This window comes from Crocodylus siamensis, chromosome 5 (genome assembly GCF_052110815.1).
Source record: "Crocodylus siamensis isolate JL-2025a chromosome 5, ASM5211081v1, whole genome shotgun sequence".
NCBI classification, from domain to species: domain Eukaryota; kingdom Metazoa; phylum Chordata; order Crocodylia; family Crocodylidae; genus Crocodylus; species Crocodylus siamensis.
In genome coordinates, this window is record NC_143399.1 from 131,074,873 (window position 1) to 131,094,496 (window position 19,624).

A 19,624-nucleotide genomic window follows, 5' to 3' on the forward strand; every position below is an offset into this window, starting at 1 on the left:
CAAGGCCAGTGCTTTGACCTGGATGTGCTGCTTTGGGCCCGAAGCTCTGTCTGAAACCTCTCACTGCCCTAATTGGGCATAGTTTGGAAGAACAATTTTATGGGCTTTTTCAGCTGAACTTCTAAATGAATATCTAGAAAAGCTTTCCTGTTCTTTCTAAGAATGGGATTGCTTTGGACAAATAATTGAAAAAAGTTTACTTGGTTTATAATAATTGAAGTTTTATGAGGCCTGTATGCACAGAACCCATAATCCATTCTTCTCCCCTCAAGCTCAGAATCTCATTTGGATTCTGATCATTGAAAGATGTGATCAGCAGTTAAGGTCATTTTGCCCTTTATGCCTCAGCAGCAGAAGCACAAGTACCTGTTAATAGGTACTCCTGGTACTCCTGTGTTCATACCCCATGTGAACCAAAGGTTGGAGCCACAGGCTTAGAACATCTCAAAGAACTTACTAATTTTTCTCTTTACAGTTACAGTATGCTAAGAAAGTGAGAAATGTCAAATGGCAACAGGTTTATTTGGGCCAGTAGAAGCAAGAGGTACAGTTTTCTGATCCACCTATTATCTGCAGAGGACCCACAGAAAGATAAAGTCTATTAGTAGACATAATTAAAGATAGTTTCTTCTGACTTTAAGAATGACTATTCTCGTTAAATTATTAAACCTCATTAAATACACTGTCTGTCATTAAACTTCTGCCAAAAGCAGCATGTGCTCAGTAATGGAAACCAACTATGATGTTGATTAAATGTAGCCAGTACTGAACATGACTATAAAACACATGGCCCTTATGGGGCAAACCATGCTGATATTTTTTTTTGGAAAAAATATTAATTTCTATGTAAATTGATACATATACACACACGCATATATATATGTGTATGTACTTGTCTGTCTGTCTTGTGACTGATATGGCTCACTCAACAGTCCAAACCACATCTTTACAATTACACTATTCTGATTCTCACTACAAGCACTGTACTGCACTCCTGCACACCCATGCATCAGTGTGCCTATCGCCATCCCTCAGTAGACTGTCTCAGTGCCTCCCCTGCCTCCTCGTTCCCAGTTCCCCAGTCCTTTCATTCATTGTTATAATCATTGTCACTGTTCTCATCTTTGTCATCATTGTCATTCTTTCTGGTGGCAGTCTTTTCTCTTCCATATCATCTCCACAGTCTCCTCCCTGTTATCTTCAACCATATTTCTGTAGCAGCCCTGAATCTCACTCAGATCCAGTTTGATGCAGTCTTTAGTTGAGAGGACTGTGTGTCTGTTTATGAGCAGGTTAATGGTCTTCCACACAGTATTCCTGAAGCAGGAGATGAACTGGTTGAAGTTGGCTGTTGGGGTTCCCTGCTGCTTGGTTAAGTGACTGAATGGCACTGCCTCTCAGGTCAGGGTCTTGACTCCGTCAGCATCAGGAGGAGTATGATTACTTTCTTTCACATCTCCCTGGCAAATGGACAGTGCCAGAGAAGGTGGTCGATTGTTTCTGCCTTCTACCAGCAGGTTTGTCTGGGGAAGTTTGATGGGCCCCTCTGCCCCTCTCTGTTTTTCAACACCCTCATGGGGACTGCCCAGTGGGCTGCTGGCCAGTTCAAATCCCTGTGCTCCTCCTGTAGGTCCTTGTGGAAGATTTGCTCCTACATGGCCTAGAAGCTGTCTCTGAGTAGTAAGTCCACAACTGACAAATTTTCTCTTGCCCTTGCCTAAGTTTGTCAGGGTTGCTGGGCTCTCATTGTGCAGATCATATTTAATCCAGAAGCACTGCAGGACCTTGCAGAACCACAGTGTTTCCATGATCTACAGGCTTGAGTTGGGTGGTATGTATACTAGCCAATATTGCAATAGGGGCCCTATAAAGTATCTTATTAAGCCAGCTGTTTTGGATTCTGTCCCAGTCATCAGTTTGCATATCTGTTTCATGTACTTGGCTAACAGGAACAGCAAGATGATGGCTAACAGGAACTGCTCACAGTCCGTTTAATCTTGTATAATGTGGTCCTTGCAGCTTTCTCTCATCTGGAGCCCCAGAACGAGATGCATTTGGCTCTCTCAGGTCTATGGGTGACTTGCTCTGAGGAGGTGAAAGGCCAGTGTGGTTTACAACACTGCGCTTATAAGTGCTAGCCTGAGTTGAGAATGGGTTCTGAGACTTCAAGCGGTAATTGGTTTTCTGGCTTACAGCTATTAGGCTGAAGTGTAAAGAATGGTCTCACGTGCTTGAGAAAGGTCCCAGAAGATTGTAAAAGGGCCAATGGAGTGCCTATCTTCAAGAAAGGGAGAAAGGAGGACCCAGGGAATTACAGGCCAATCACCTTGACCTCAATTCCTGGTAAAATCCTGAAAATAATTATTAAAGAATCCATTATTGATAGGCTAACAGAAGGCAGTATTCTAAAGAATAGCTAGCGTGGCTTTGTTGTAGACCAGTCATGCCTGACCAACCTTGTTTCCTTCTACAATCAGATAACTTGCCACCTGGATAAGGGAAATGAGGTTGATGTCATATACTTGGACTGGAGAAAGGCCTTCAACCTACTTTACCATGATGTCCTCATGATAAAATTGGGAAAATGTGGCCTCCACTATTTTTTATGGTTCAGTGGCTAGGTAACTGGCTCTGAAGTAGGACCCAGAGAGTATTAATAGATGGAACTGAGTTAACAAGGTGACCAGTAGCATCCCTCAGGGTTCAGTACTCAGACCAGTGATTTTCAACATGTCCATCAATGATTTGGATTTGTGTATTAAAACCAAACTGGCAAAGTTTGCGGATGACACCAAGTTATGGAGGAGTGTGGTCATGCTTGAGGACAGGCCTGCAATACAGGCTAACCTGGACAGGCTTGCAAGGTGGGCAGATCTTAACCTGATGTTGTTTAACATGGAGAAATGTAAAGTGCTTCATCTGGGGAGAAATAATCTGCATCACATTTACAGGCTTGGCAATGCTATGCTTGGCAGCACCGCAAGTGAAAGAGACCTGGGTGTTGTGATCGACCACAGAATGAACATAAGCCACTAGTGTGATGCCATAGCTGGCAAAGCTAATCAAACACTGGCATGCATATACCAATGCACTTCAACCAAGGCTAAGGATGTCATCCTCCCACTCTGCTCAGACTTGGTGAGACCGCAGCTGGAGTAGTGCATCCAGTTCTGGGTGCTGCACTTCAGGAAGGATGTGGAGAAGCTCGAGAGAGTCCAAAGGAGAGTCACACGCATGATTAGAGGTCAAGAGAGCAGGTCGTAGAAGGAGAGGCTGAAAGACTTGGGTCTGTTTAGCCAGGAAAAGAGAAGACTCAGAGGGGACTTGGTGGCCAGTGTATAAGTATATTAGGGGGATACATCAGGGCCTGGGGGAGCATCTGTTCACCAAGGCACCCCAGGGGAAGAGAAGAAACTGGGTACAAACTGCTTGAAGATCGCTTCAGACTGGACATAAGGAAAAACTTCTTTACAAGTCAAGTGCTGAGGGTCTAGAACAGGTTCCCCCCTGAGGTGGTACAGTTATTTACCCTGGTGATTGTCAAAAAGCATCTTGACGCCCACCTTGCTGGGATTGTCTGACCCCACCAGTCTTTCCTGCCCAAGTGCAGGGAGGCTAGACCTGCTGATCTTGTAAAGTCCCTTTTGGCCCCTAACATCTGTGAATCCATGAGTCTGAATCTTGAGTTTTCAGGCCTAGACCAGGGTAGCAGCTTGTTTCTGGATGTCGGGGGGGAGGAATTCCTGAGATGACTGGTAAGCAGTCAACTGGGGTTGGCATAATGCATTCAGTAATGGTGCTTATGATGGTGTTACGGCTGGAATCCACTAGTTTAGTGTGCTGACCCCATGCTGGTGCACAGTACTTAGCAAGAGCATACACAAGTGCCAAAGTAGAGGTGGTTCCATCACACAAATAAACATGATCAGGAAGAGTGGGCAGCCCTGCTGGATGCTCCACTCCATTGTGATTGAGGCTGTCAGGAACCCATTTACCAGCATCTTGCTGCTTATGTTGATGTACAGTGTCTTTATCCAGCATCAGGGGGACCCCCATCTTCAGTGTCTCAAATAGGGACCAGTGGGACACTCAGTCATAGATCTTCTCCAGGTCAAGGTTCAGCATGGTGGCATTCAACCCTCTTTCCCATTGGTACTGTAGCATGTCTCACAATTGCAGCAGGGATCCACAGATCTTTTGCTCTGGCACTATGCATGACTGGTCCTTGTGGATAACCTATAACAGACTTAAAATGCTTAGCCAAGATTTTGGCCAGCAACTTACAGTCAAAGTTCAGGAGCCTCATGCTTCTTCAATCTTTGAAATTCCCCCTCACCCTCTTCTTGTACAGAAGGGTTATGAGGCCCTCCTCAATCCTTGTCCCCAGGTTGCCCTCCTGCAGGTACTGTCTACAGACCTGCAGCAGGTCTGGGCCCAGCTGGTCCCAGAAGACATTGTAGAGCTCTTTGGGCAGGCTATCTGCCCTAGGAGTCTTACCATTCTTGAAGCTGTGGAGAGTTTTGTTGATCTCCAGAGTCAATTCCTCCCCCACCTTCTGACTTCTGTCCTTTCCAGCATGGCTCTCAGGTTTTCTGGCCTTGCAGAGCTCCTGCTAGAAAACTGCCACCATCTCCAGCATCCCCTCATTCAACTGGTGCTCCACGCTTGCTCTATCTACCAGACTAGTCATGGCCTTTCTCTTGGTCCCTTTTAACCTGCTAAAATAAGCAGATCACTTCTCCCCCTTTTCCACCCAGGGAGCCCAGAACAGGAAGATCTTCTGGGCCTGTTCCCTGTACCAGACTCTGATCTGGGCCTTCACCTTCCGCATGGCCTCCCTCACGGTCAACCCCAAGCCGTCTACTTGTTCAGACTCTCCAACTTGTGGTTTAGACATTTGTTTTGCTTTCCCTGGTACCATGCCTGCCTCCTGCCTGTTGGAAAAATGTTCTTGCTCTCTCTCTTGCACTGACCCACCTCTCTGTGTGGTTCTGGTACCCAGGTCTGTGCATTTTCAACCCTGTGTAATGTTGTCTGAACCCTAGCTATATTTTTTTGTTGTCCAGAAGGCTTACATTCAGATTCTATATGCCCCTGCCTCTCTAGGGCTGCCTCCCCATTTCTGCTTTCATTGTCAGAAAGCAGTGGTGAGCCACTCCATTGCATATGTTCTTATTTCCTCTTCACTCCCACAGTTGAGCTGTGCCTTTCTTTCCCATTTCCAATGATTCTCTCTTTTTCACCAGCCTAAAGTGCCTGGCAAACATCAGCAAATGGGGCCCCAAACAGTTCACCCAGAATCCCTCTGTTGCCCCTTTTTTCAGCATGCCCGTCTTGCTTTGTGTATGCATTCACATGCTGCCTTGGCACGGGCGCCTGGTGATGGACATGGGGCGGCTTCATATAATCTCTGACAGGGGCCCCAGTCACCCCAGGGGAGACCCCAGAACTCACCTGCCATAACTTTGAGTGTTTCTTCAGTGGTGGGGTCTCCCATTGGCAGTCCCTCGTGGTTGGTTGTTCCTCCTGATGGATATTCGTGGGGCTCCACCTCCCCTACACTCCTTCCATATGCCAGCCTCCAATGGGCCACCTGATCTTGATGCAGCCAGCCCTCTGGTCTTGATGACTCTTACCTGTTGCTTGATCTCAGGTATCGGGTCTATTTCTCTTCCTAATGGACCCTGGGTCGGATGGCTGTTCCCCTGTCCTCTGGGTCTATCTTGCTGTCTCCCATTTGTCTGTTGCTTTTTGCGGGCGGTCCTTTTGTTGTATGGGTGTCGCCCAGATCCCTCAATGAAGGGTTGCAAACAAGTGAAATAAAACAACAAAATAAAACAGGAAGCAACTGAGGAATGGGCACAGGTCAACAGGAAACAAAAAGGAAGCATGCCAGGGAAAGAAAGGAAGAAAGAAAAAAAGGCTGAACCGCCTTGTTATACTGGCTTCCAAAAAAAAAAAAAAAAATTCTCCAGTGAGAATGACCATTTGTACACTTTTGCATGGCTTAACTCTTACCAGGGATCAGGACTAGTGGAGCCATGGTGAAAGTCTCCTGTGTGTTCCAGAGACTGGGGTCATCTTGGTCTGGAGAAGGTGTGAGAGGCAGCTGCTCCTGCCCATCCCATATACAGGGAGAGGAGGGGAGGATCATTTCTCCCAGCTGCTCCCTGATGGCTCCTCACACCCTGGAGTCCTTGGAGTAAGAAGCAAGCAGGCAGCTTTGATCCATTATTCCATCCGCTTGACTCCCAGGTACTGCCGAGGAGATGGAGAGGAACTGTAACCCCCTGTGCCTGATTCTTGCAATGGAGTCCCCAATGTGAGAAACAGGCAGGGGACTTTGCCCTACTGCTCCTTTACCCCTGGTAATGAGAGGATTAAAGTAGGTTAGGATCACCTTGGTCTCAGGAAGGCATGAGGAACAGGGGAGAAAGGGCAGTTATCAGCTGAATGGTTGTACTGATCCCTCTCCTGGAATCATTTCTAGGGTGGGAATTATCCATCTTAGTTTCATAGATTTCATAGACTCAGTTCCTAGTTTTGTCAGTCTTTAAGTGCTAGGGGTGAGGGTAGCAGAGCAGCACCCAGCTGGACACAGCCACACCAGGAACAGGCCCACCGGAAGCTGTGTGTCCTGGTCAGGGCCTGGGCTGGTGGGTCTGTTCTGCTCCCTTTGCCTCCACTGGTAGCTCCTCCTGCTACTGTGCCACTCTGAGTGGGTGGGTTATCGGGGGAAGCTTCAATTTGGCAGCTTCCGCCCCAGCACACAGGTGCCTTCCACTTGCTTTTCCCACCTGCAGTTGGCTGCTCACTGTGCTGGGTGGGTGGAGTGAGTAGAAAGCAGCTGGGAACTGGAGCCAGAGCCCCATGTACTAGGGCAGGAGCCACGCAGCTAAAGATCCTCTCCAGACCTCTCCCCAGCTTGGAGCAGTGCAGCAGGAGCAGGAGGAAAAGGCACATCTGGAGGCGAGGGGAATAGAGCAGCACCCAGCTGGTTGTATCTGCATTAGGAGGAGTCCTGCTGAAAGCTATGTGCTCTGGTTGGGGCCCCGGCCAGCGGGTGCAGGCTGAAGTATGGTATGGGCTGCCCGGGTGAGAGAGGGTGGGACTCAGCCCCATATGGAGTGCTGTAGGGGCAGCCGCAGGCCAGATCCAGTCAATTGACAGGCTGGATCTGGCCCGCAGGTCATATTTTGCCCACCCCTGAGGTAGTGGTGGGACAGGCAGAAGGCCAAGATGTGGGAGGATAAAGGGCAAGTGTCAAGCTGCTTGCCCCCCCCCTTCCCATCTGCCATACTGTATCCGTCACTCCCTGCTTCCCTAACATTGCTTTCCCTGCTTCAGCAGTGAGGGGCAATTAATTTAAGATGACCCTTCAATAATTCGATTCTATACATGGGAAATTATAAATTTGTAATTTTTTTCTTGTATGCAATCTAATTAGCATGGGGTCATCTTAAATTCTGGGTTATCCTGGATTCAGGTAAATATGATATACAATAAAACATGAAAAGCAAGACTAAAAGTAATGCTGAGGCAGAACCTGATGTCAATCTCAAGACATTACATTTCAGAAATAGCTGCATTCATTTTCTGCTGGAAGGGTTTTCAGGACACAGAATCCATGGGGAAAAAATTCAAAATGGGGATATGTTGAAACTCCTGGAAGTTCCCAGTAACCAATTTTGGGAGATGTGTACATAAAGATATTTAGATAACAAAAATGCTATCTTAGTCTCATATTTTTTTCTCATCTTAAGTTTGATTTATACGTTCAATATTTTGAAAAAAAACCAAACAAACTTTGAGCCTTCATGTGGCACTCCTTAAGACTCCCCAGTTCCTTAGTATCTTCAGACTGTACTGTTTAATGACTGGGTAAGAACTCCTCCATTTTTCAAGGTATCTGTTCTTCTGTTTCTCCCTAGAGAGATGCTTGTCATCCTTTCCTAGAATTTGTTTGGCCTATAATCTCTAATCTTATCTTCCCTAAACCCTTTGCAGTGGGAGGATGAAGACAAATTGGGATTATACCTGTTTGCTAGTATCCAGATACCACTTTTGGACCCGTTCACTGTCTAAAAGTGAACATTATTCAAGTGCTGAGAATTATTGTAAATTTTTAATCTCCGATTTATTTTATTTATTTATTTATTTTTTTAACAGCGATATGCTGAAGAAAAAATGGTAAATGGAAAAAGTCTCTATATTAATGCCTGTATATTAAAAATGGAAACTTGAAGCCTGAGAGCCTGGGTTGGATGTCTCTGTCTAAAGTCATGAAGAATCTCTGTAGATTATGCCAGATTATTATTGCATGTAATAGAGTTTCAGGAGAGATTATACCACAGTTTTGTAATTTAAATTTAGCAGATGTAAAACTCCAAGGAAATCAGGCCCTGATAAGCATGCAGTTTCTTTATGGATGGCCACTGTAAACAGTTTCAACTCCATTCCTTTTTGAATAGAACAAGTTTTAAGAAGTGGTAACATTTTTTTTAATAAAGAAAGCATTTGTTTCTGATGAAGTTGAGAGATGTTGCATTCCTCTCAAAGGAAAATATAAGGCATCTCATTAGCAGCTTTTCTTCAACTAAGGTACCATAGTTAAATTAAAACAGACCAGTAGTACAATCTTAATGTTGAAATCCTGTATAGAACACTCAAAAGTTAGAAAGTACAGAAAATTAAGGTTGTTCCTGAATCATTGACCTGAACACACTAGGCATCCTGTGCTTTTCATTGTACAAAAGCGCATGAAACAGTTTCTAAAAAATTATTATTCAGAGCAGTCCAATTTAATAAATAATTTTAGAAGCAGATGCTACTTTTCAGAGGAAAACACTCTGCAGAATAAGGATATCTCACAAAATCAAAATTCATTTTGTAAGATGCCATCATTTTGTAAGATGCCATGGGGTCAGACTTGATGATTTGGGATCGGACTCAATGATCTGATGAGGTCCCTTCTGACCCTAGCATCTGTGAATCTAATATAATTTATTAATTTTTATTCTTTAATTTTTTCCAGCAAGGGCTCTGCTCCATCAGTTGCTAATGTCCATGTGCTATCAAATGCAGGAGGGGAGCAATATGAAATTTGTTTTCATCATGTGTCCCTTTGCTAAGAAAAAAGCCAAACAACTTTCTCTTTACCTATAATATGCTACTTCTAAAAAAAAAAAAAAAAAAAAAAAGCCAAACCAATCAAAAACCCACCAGCCTATTTACTCCTAAAGGTGCAATCAGTCTCATTTTAGTTAATAGTGAATTGATCTTTTTAAAAAAGTTGGATGTAAGTGTCATGCATGTAAGGATCTTGGAACATTATGGATCTCTTGAGAGGTTCTATGTGCTTTACCTGGTATCTCACACACTTAACCTTTTTTTAACAGCTTTCCCTTTACTGATTAACTTTTGAATATATTTTAAAGGCATGTTTACTTTAAAAATTCTTTTCTTTTAATTGAGAGGCCCCAAGAAATATTGTTTCCAATTATAATATAAACATAATTATTGTTTAAATAATTGGACTTTGTTTTTCAAATAATCAATTATCTAGCTCTGTAGCAATCAAAATGATTTTTACAACTTCAGGTTCAGTTTTGCATGCAAATTGAATCAGTTGAGCTAATGACAAATAGAAACATTAGAAGAAATACTTTTTAAAAATTGTAAGGCATGTTTAAATTATGTAACAAAAATCAATTTTTGTGCTGCCCACAAAAACAATAGCGGTATATCAAAATATTGTTCCAGAATATAGTATTTCCTAAATTTTATTAATTTGAAATATATATGCTAGTAACATTTAAAAAAAACTCCTGTGTGCATTTTTTGTGTCTGTAATATTAATGTGATTTTTGTTTTGCCTTGAAGGGTTAATATCATTTGTGCCGTTAGCTTCATTGCTGTTCCTTCCACTTCATTACAGGAAGAAAAAAAAGAGCACCCTAGAGAATGCTGGGTTGTTCCCTTGGCTGCTTACACTGTGCTAATGAGGTGCCTTCGGGAAGGGGTAAGGCTCTTTTATTGTCCTCAATAGAATTTCTCCACTGTAATAACCCTTTAGGCATTGTGTGAGGATTGTAGCCTGCAGCAGTGCAGTACCTTGTCAACCAAGTATTGCTCCTGAATTTAAATAATCATGATAAGACCATGACCTACACAGAAGAGTGCAAAAATTGAAATGGCGTTCTCTATTTTTGACATTAATTTAAAGTTACTTGATTTTGGAAGTAAGGTAGTAAATAAAAATTACCATTACCTGATTTATGATTTTTAAGATTTTTTTTAGGAATTTTCTGACAACTGTTACAATTTCTGCTGTAACTTAACTTTTCACAGGTTTTTTTAACAGAATTTACTTCTTCCCAGTTTAATAAAACACAGTAGATATATAAGGCTTGAAACACTCCATCATCATTCTGTCAGGTCATCAGCATCCTATTGAGGCCCAAAAGTGGTAGATGTGAAATACTAGTTTTTCTTTGCTACATACTATTTGCCATACACTTCATTTCTTGTGTAACAACTTTGGTATGTTAAAAAAAGAAAAGGATGCCAACATGTATGGTCCCCCACTCTTAAAATGAAAAAAATAATTGAGTAAAGTCATGTATGGGACTGGCATTTACTGTTTATTTGAGATCATTTGACATTATTTCTGCCCGAGGCAAAGCCGAAGGCTGAAAATATTCCTTGTAGGGATTTAAAAAAAAATCAAGGTAAACTTCTTTCTTCTGAGATCTTTATTGCTTACAGTTTGTGATTTAATAAAAGAAATCGCTTGATGACTAAAAAAGATTTTCAAGTGACCAAGAATGTACAGCTGATATGTTTTTTTGGATTCTTTCCAGACAGTAATATATACATACTAAGATGTCATTCTAAGATCCATCCATGTGTGATAAACCATATAATTATCAACTTAGTAATGGGAGGCTTCATGCTAACTGTAGGTGACCATGTGATAGGAATGATACAGGCATGCATAAGAACATCATTTCTATATAGTAAAACTAATTCTAAATCCTGCAGTGTGTTTGTTTTCATTGAGAATGTGTATATTAAATGTCTTTCCAAATTATCAAGTATAATGTTCCTGGAAGTTGTTGCTGAATTGATAGCCCTGTAAACTGAAGTCTGATTGGAAATGACTGAGCACAGTCACCAGTTTCCCATCTTCTGCCTCCATGCACATGCAAAACAAATCTGCCCAGATGTTTGAATGTGGGTATTGCACATAGGTAGTCTTTCCGTACCTTTAAGGAAGGATGCATTTTAAAAATCTAAAATATATAAAAATATATAAAATATACCAAAATAAATCAAAACTCCTAGACTGTGCTGTAGCGTTCTAGATGTTGATCATAGAAGTGGCTACCGTATTACAACTCTTTAATGTTTACAGCTCTTAATTCCACCTCAGATCATGAAGGAGCCCATTTATGAAAGTGTGCTTATATCAAGTATTTTTGCATCAGAAGGCTCACTTTTGTCCAATTATCATTTTAAGAATTTCACTTCAACCCAGTATTTTTCTGCTTGAAAAAAATCAACTGTCTTATTCTATTCCCTGTGGAGATCTTTAGGAATGTAATGACGTTATAGCATTCTTTCAAAAGCCTCCACCTGCAGACAGTAAGTATCTGTCCAGTCTCTCTTGAGATATTTGGTGTTGTCTCGCTAGCAACAGTTGCCTACTACCTGATAAATCTGAAATAAGTGAACTAAAAATATCTGGTGGCTAACTATGTGTAAGCCTTCTGCCAGGCACAGGATGGCAGTAAAAAGGGCCAAGTTCAATTTATCAGTTTTACATAAATTTTCTTTTTTGGCTTGAGACCTCATCTAGACACCTGGGAAAATAAAAGCACAGAGTATTTCACTGACATGCAATATTAAACTATAACAGGGTTTTTTGAAGAGGAAGATAAATGGGATAAACAGACGATCTTGGGAAATCTCTTAATAGTTAGTAGCCCATTGCAACCAACTACTAACAGTTGATCAGAGTATTCTGTCTTAAAAAGTCTCATCTCTCCTGGATGGCCTTGCTCTGTCACTGCTGTCATATCTCCTCACCACTTGGAGGGAAGGGGTTTGGTATGCTGCTGCTGTTGTAATTTTTTACCACTGGGAGGGGCAGGGGGCAAGGGCTGCTCTGCCATTGCTGTTGTTGCTTGAGACTTGGTGGCAAAATACAGTGCAATCCTAGGGAGTCTCCCAAGCTTCCTTTGTCATACCTAAGCTCCATCTCCACCTTAGATCTCCACATAAACCCTCAGCAACATTTATCCAATATTTCCTTAATGCGTCAGTGCCTTATGAATTTTACACTTTTAGAAGGGGGGGCATTGCACACAAAACCTGACTCACCTGGCCCCCTATATTCAGAACTGTTAAAATATGTTATCACAGTCAAAAGAAGCACAAAGTGTTCCCACTCTCATTGAACTTGTATCAGTAAGGGTGTTCAGGTAAGGGATGCAGTTCCAAGGAATCTGAATCTGTATATCAATGTGCATAGGCAGATAAGCACCCCAGAGAGGTTGTCACATGAAACACAGATATGTTAATAGGGTTGCATCTTTGACACAGCCAAAAATTTGATGTCCTGGCAAACCAGTACAACCTCTCTTACATGGATTACCCCTTACTCAACCCTGGGGTCATTATGATTACCCATTTATTGGTTCTTTTGATTCAACTCTAGGTGCAGCAGTATACATTAGGCCAATAGGATGGCTTTATGACTTCACTGACTCAATGACTTTACTACCCCAGGTAAGGTTGGTACAGATATAGGAGGGTCGTGGATGAGGAGAACCCTGAAGGATTCCCATCACTCTTTGTATTTGTATGATTTCATTGTCTTCTGGGGTCTCCAGTAAGGGATGCAGACCACTTGTACCCTCAGGAGCATGATTCTCACTGTCTTCTATGGTCTTCAATGAATCATAGAAAATTAGGGTTGAAAGGGACCTCAAAGTCTAACCCAAACCCCTGCTCAGAGCAGGACCTTCCTAACTTTATCATCTCAGCCAAGGCTTTGTCTAGCTGGGTCTTAGAAATCTTCATGGGTGGAAATTCCACAACCTCTCTGGTTAATCTGTTCCAGTGCTTTACTACCCTCCTAGTGAGAGCGTTTTTTCCTGGTATCTAACTTAAACTTCCCTTGCTGGAACTTGAGATCATTGCTCCTTGTTCTGAGACCATTGAGAATAGTCTAGTTTCATCCTCTTGGTAACCACTAGGGACTTACCAAATCACAACTCCGTGTTTTTTGTGGAAAATACAAAATCAAGTGTTTTCCGTGAAAAGCAGCATGACCTTGATTTTGGCGGGCTTGCTCGGAGAGGGGAAAAGAACTTATTTGTTTCCCAGACTCTGTGCATTCATGTGTGTACACCTAAGGTAACTAGCCAATTGTCCCACATTCTCAGGACAAATGAAAAGGTCTGCCCTGTTGCCCTCTCCTATTTGTGATTTCTCCAGGTCACCTGCTTCACCACTTAAATCAGGGCTTTTGTCTCCAACCCCCGGTGAACTTAGTTTAAAGCCCTCCTTGCTAGGTTAATGTGCCTGTCTGTGAAGATGCTTTTTCTTCTTTTCGTCAGGTGGATCCTATTTCTTCCTAGCCGTCCTTCTTGAAACAGTATCCTGTGGTTGAAATAGCCAGGGCCCTGCTGGTGTCACCAACTGTGCAGCCATGCATTCATTTGCAGGATGCATCTGCTTCTGCCTGGGCCCTTTTCCATGACTGGAAAGATCGAGGAGAATGCTACCTGAGCCCCTGTCCTCGTCACCCTTGCACCCAGAGCCCTGTAGTCACTTTTAATCTGCTCAGGGTCACTCCTGGCAGTATCGTGAGTGCTCACATGGATGAACAGCATGGTATAATAGTCAGAGGGCCTGATGAGTCTTGGTAGTCCTTCTGTGACATCTCAGATCTGGATTCTGGGAAAGCAGCAGACCTTCTGAGACGACAAGTCAGGTGGATGCCTCCATGCCCCGCGAAAGGGAATCTTTAACCACCACCATGCTTCCTCTTGGTGGCAGTAGTCTCAATCCTCCTAACTTTGGGGATACCTGGTCTTGTCTTTTCCACCAGTGGAATATGCTACTCCTCCTCTATTGTAAGGGCTCCGTGTCTGTTCTTCAGGCAAACTGCTGCAGGTGGAAATGAAGACCTCTGCTTGCTGCCAGAGGTCACAAGCTTCCACTTTCCCAGGAGTCCATGTCGTCTTCTCTTTCTCTATTGTTGCCTCTGGCAGTCCTTGCTGTGCAATACAGTAGGTCTCCTCCAGCATGAAACTGATGAAGTCTGCATGGCAAAGGATGCTTCAGAGCTTTGCCACATCCTGTAGCTCTTTTGCCTGTTCCCTGAGGAACACTACCAGGAGAAAGCGCTCACTTCACAGGGACTCCACCTGGCAGTCACTGAAAGGAATCTGTAAGCCACAGTCTCCACAGTGCCAAACTAGGACCTCAGTGGAAGTTTCGGTGAGCTGTCCTGCCTTGACAGACACCTCACAGGTGCAAGCAGAGGAAGAGCTGGCAGTACCAGTTGCTCTGGTGTTGTGACATCCTCTAGCCATTTCTCTGGCTCTCTTAATTCACTGCTTCTCTCTTTCTGCCTTTCTTTCCAGACATACCTTCCCTGGCAAACTCCCCTGGAAGCTGGCCTAGTCGCTGCTCCTTGGTCCTGAAAGGTTCCTTTTTCTCTGCTAGCCTGCTTTCTCTCACCAAGCCTGCTGTAAAGGAAGGAGAGAGTGTCCAGGCAAATGCCCTAGTGAATTTCCCCTCACTCTGGACTCTAGTTAAACAAGGGACTTAAGTATTGGTCAAAATGCTGCTTTAGCTACTTACACTAGATATATGTAGGTTAGTTACTCTTAATTAAGGAAAGAACTTAAATTAAAGGCTCCCCTTTGAAGAGGAGGTGGCAACCTGACCTGTGAACTGTATGTTAACTGCCCTGTTTGCTGCCCATGCTCACTCACTTGAGGCGTCTCCTTTTATACCCTCCTTGGCCTGGACTGGCTCCACCCCTGCATTAGGGCTTTTGTCAGACATAGGCAGCAATCACCCAGCCAGGAGCACTCCTAGCTGCTCAGAGCCCAAGCACAGCTCACTGAACAAACGCTCAGGAAGCCAAACGCACAGCTAGCCCTGGCTCGCTTACCTTTCCAGAGCAGGATCTGTTGCCTGGCTCCTCTTCCTCTTCCTCTTCCCCTTCCTCCCCTTGCTTCTAGTAAACAGCTTGCAAACTTTCCTGTTTGCTGCCCCTGCTTGCTCTCGCGCAGTGCTTGCAAACCAGTTTTATCCTCCAAGTCCTCAAGGTTCTCCCATGCCAAGGATGGACACTGCCCTGCAGATATAGAATCACCACCAACTCTGCCTTCTATAGGAAGGTGCTTTTTATGTCTTTCAGGTCTAAGGGAGGGGTCAGCAAAGTTTTTTTTTTTTTTTTTGGCAGAGTGCCAAAAATACCCACACCCTCGACTTGTAAGATGTTCCCATGCTGCGGTGGATAGTGAAGGAGCTGTAAGGGGCCCGATCCTTTTTGTGGCAGCACAGGCCCAGCCCCTCCGGAGCTGTCCATCTTAAGGCCCACGTGCCAAGCAACATGCATTCGCATACCACACTGGCACCTGTGTCAGAAGTTGCCTTCCCCTGGCCTATGGTAAACTTGAGGTGGTGATACCCTTCAAGGACTCCACCTCTGCTAAAGCTCCAAGTCATCATCCAAACCCAGTGGTAGGCTTGCCATAGAAGTCTTTTTTCATAGATTTCATAGACATTAGGGCTGGAAGGGACCTCGGGAGATCATCGAGTCCAGCCCCCTGCCCAAAGGGCAGGAAGTCAGCTGGGGTCATAGGATCCCAGCAAGATAAGCATCCAATTTACTCTTGAAGGTGTTCAATGTAGGTGCTTGAACCACCTCCGCTGGCAGACTGTTCCAGACCTTGGGGGCTCGGACAGTAAAGAAATTCTTCCTTATGTCCAGCCTGAAACGGTCGTGCAGGAGTTTGTGACCGTTCCTATGCATTCCTATGTCCCAGCTGGGTTGTCATTACTGCTCTCACCAGTACTTTCAATTTTCTCCCTGCCAATCCATAAAGTAAGTACATTTTTAAGGTATTTAAAAATCACTGCCTTATTTTTCATTAGCACTATTGGGCAAGGGCTTTTAAGAGAATTTTTTAACTTTCTGTTACCAGAGATGCATCTCATGTCTTTTGGCTCAGAGCATCTCAGTGCAGCAGTGGTCATTTATACCTTGACCGTGCCAGTCTCCTTTGGAAATTCCAACCGAACTCTGACATATCCACTGTATGGGTAGCCCTCTTTGCTTAAACCACACAGTCATGGCCCTGTTGATGGTTGTAAAGATAAGTGTTTCAAATTTTCATTATAAAATGACTGAAAAATAATGGTTTGAAATCCACTATCCAGCACTGCAGAATACTGCATCTTTTTAGTCTTTACTGGAATTTCAGCTTGGGGTCCTATTAACCCTGAAGGGGATTTAGACTGACACATCTCCTGTATTGGAGCCTTGGAATTCAAGGGACCTTAATGATTCTGCTCTCTTTCCCTGTCCTTGTTTCTTGACATCTTTCCAACTGGGTTTCAGCTTTTCAAACACAAATGTGGAGTTTTCTAGATTCTAGAAACAGCAGCAGCAAACTATCTCAATGTGATGGAACAGGAGACCAGCCTGGCAAGGCAGCAATTTCTTCAACAAGTTGAAACTCAAAAAAGAATTTTATAAAAAGAAAACAATTAAAGTGGAAACTTAGTTAAAACACTAAGGACAAGTATAAGAGCATTGCATGGCCATACAGAGAGAAAATCAAGAAGTCTGAGGCACAATTTTGAGATGCACCTGACATAGGGCATAAAAGGCGTGAGAAAGGATTATACAAATTTGTTGGAAGTAAGAGGAAGTTGAGAGAAATAATAGGTTCTTTATGGAATGTGGAAGAATCTAGTTATGGGTGATGCAGAGAAAGTTGAGGTATTTAATGCCTTTTTTTACTTGACTTCACAAACGGGGACAGCTACCAGATAGGCAAGTACAGTTGTCAGTAAAGATAGGGAAGGAGATAAACAGTCTAGAGTTGATGGCAGAGCAGGTTAAGATTTACTTTAGAGTAGGTAGATGCTTTCAAGTTGGCAGGGCTGGGTGGGATGCACCTTAGGTACCGAAGGAATTGGCTGAGGTAATTTTGGAGCCATTTGCTATCGTTTTTGAGAACTGAAGGAGATTGGTTGAAGTCCTGGCTGACTGGAAAGGGGCAAATATAGTGCCCATCTTTAAGAAAGGGAAGAAAGAGTGTCCAGTCAACCTGACGTCAATACCTGGAAAGATCATGGAATAGGTCCTCAAGGTATATATTGTGAATAATCTACATAAGAGCAAAGTGATCTGAAACAGCCTGTATGGATTCACCAAAAGCAAGTCATGCCTGGCCAGCCTAATTTTGTTCTATGATAAGATGACAGGCCCTGTGGATGGGGGCAGAACAGTGGATGTGATGTACCTTGACTTTAGCAAGGCTTTTGACACTGTCTCCTGCAGCATTCTCATTAACAAGCCAAAGCAATGCAGACTAGATGAAAGTACTGTAATGTACTTAGCTGGGTCATACTCGGCGAGTAGTCCTCGATGGCTCAATGTCTGATTGGGAGGAGGTATTAAGTGGGGTTCCCCAGGGGTCTGTCCTGGGTCTGGAACAGTTTAATTAATTATTTGTATGATGGTATTGAATGCATATTTAGCAAATTTGCTGATGACACCTAGGTTATTGGAGTTGCAGATGCTTTAAAGGGTAGGCCTTGGATTTAGAATGACCTAGATAGACCAGAGAAATTTTTGGCTATTCTGAAAGTGTGCTGTAAGTTAAATTCACTAGTCTGGGTAATAACAGTCAGCCATATTCTGCTCCAGTTCCAGGCTCTTTGGACCAGTTTATTCTCAAATGTAAATGATCACAACCATAAGCCAAGAATCCCTTGTCCTGTCAAGTTTTAAGGAAAGCGTGACGTGGGTAGTATGCCTCTACTTATTCTCCATAGCACGACTTCTCTCTTACAGCCCTTTTTCCTGCCTTTCACTTCCAGGAAGTTTGTTTAAATCTTCTCACTCCACACTAGTTGATGAAACCATCTGACCTGTCATTCAGCAGAACAGGTCTGGCTGCTAGTTCTCAGGGGCAGATTGTCCTGTGTTGCATATTGTGTTTGAAAAGGGTAGATTATGAACAGAACATGGGCAGTCACTTAATTACTCTCTGTATTTTAATAAAAAGAAGCTGTGCTTGCTGGCTTTCTTTATGCTTTGCCCTTTAATATGCCTATATGTGCCCCAGAGCATTTGATGAGTATATCCTAATTTTAAGCAACCCAAAATGTGTATGTGGATGTAGAATTACCAGAAGTGTTTTAACTATTGCATATTTGGCTTGAGGTGTGAAATAGTACTGTGGTAGCCAGAGCATACCTCTCCTAGAAGATGAGCTTAGGGGACCCTTAGGTCTCATAAGTTAAAAAAGTACACAGATACAGAAAAACTGGAGGGGGGAAGTAGCTGAGATGCCCACACCTAAGACACTTGGTACTTTCAAGAATAGGGTCTGTTCATATGTTTTCATTTTCTGGGGGAAAGTGGACAGTCCCCCTACAATAACGCTTCAGCAGCTGTCTTCCTCACAGGATTTTATTGGGAATAGAGGGAGTCTCTAAAGTAGAAATAGATGACTACAAATGAAGTGAATCAGCTATACTATGCTCCCAGCACAGCTGATCTACTTTATTAGGCAAAACACATTGCCTGTTGTCCTGCCAGTTGATCTTGCAGGACAACAGGTTGCTTTCCAGAGACACCCCAGGCAGTCTCCAGGGTGAGTTCCTGGTATCAGCAATCCTTGACTTGCCCCACTTTCAGAGATGTGTCCCAGCTTGGCAGATGCTTCCAGGGCCAAATCCTGCACAGGAATTCCTGGAGTGCATAAGACCAGGCCCCTTGAGCCCTGGGAGTGCTTGCCCAGGGCAACGGCAGTGTGCACAACTCTGGCTGCCTGTGCTTTCCTGCCATAAACTTCTATAAAGCAAATAAATGTCTTTCCAAATAAAGCAGCACAATTTATTACTACCTTCTATCACAGCCACATTGTGGCACAATGTAAGGTATACACGTCTGTTCATTGTCGCTTTGTGCCACAGGGGAAAGTAATTGCAGTGACACTGAGAGAGGTTGCAGGACTCAATTCGTGGCATGTCTGCCAACAACGTTGGCCCCCTGTGTTTTTGGGTTTAAACCAATCTCTAATGTTTAGTCATTAGGAAAAAGTTTTCTTGGAGTAATCACATCTGCTCTGTGACAGTCTTTTGTCCCTTATCTGAAGCTTCTAATTCTGGCCATTCTGGAGACAAGGTACTAGAATAGATGCATCCTGGAACAGATGCACTAGATACTGATCTAGAATGTATAGTAGTTCTTCTATTCCTAAAAGCTGCTCCCCAAAGCTTGAGGATATGCCTCTTGGTGCATATCTGTTGCTTAAAAGTTCATAGATAGATTTAATGTGGAGCATTTCCATAGTTTCTA

The 19,624-nt window shown here is 43.4% G+C and overlaps 1 protein-coding gene across 5 annotated transcripts in view; it reads left to right on the forward strand.

Annotated features, from left to right (window-relative positions):
* Positions 1–19,624, forward strand: part of ULK4 (unc-51 like kinase 4) — a 454,563-nt gene that overhangs the window by 90,420 nt on the left and 344,519 nt on the right. For all 5 annotated transcript variants that reach the window (XM_090050395.1, XM_090050394.1, XM_090050397.1 and 2 more), the window contains one exon: positions 9,938–10,021. In XM_090050395.1, coding sequence (XP_089906521.1) covers positions 9,938–10,021 — 84 coding nt within the window. The remainder of the gene's footprint in view (positions 1–9,937; positions 10,022–19,624) is intronic.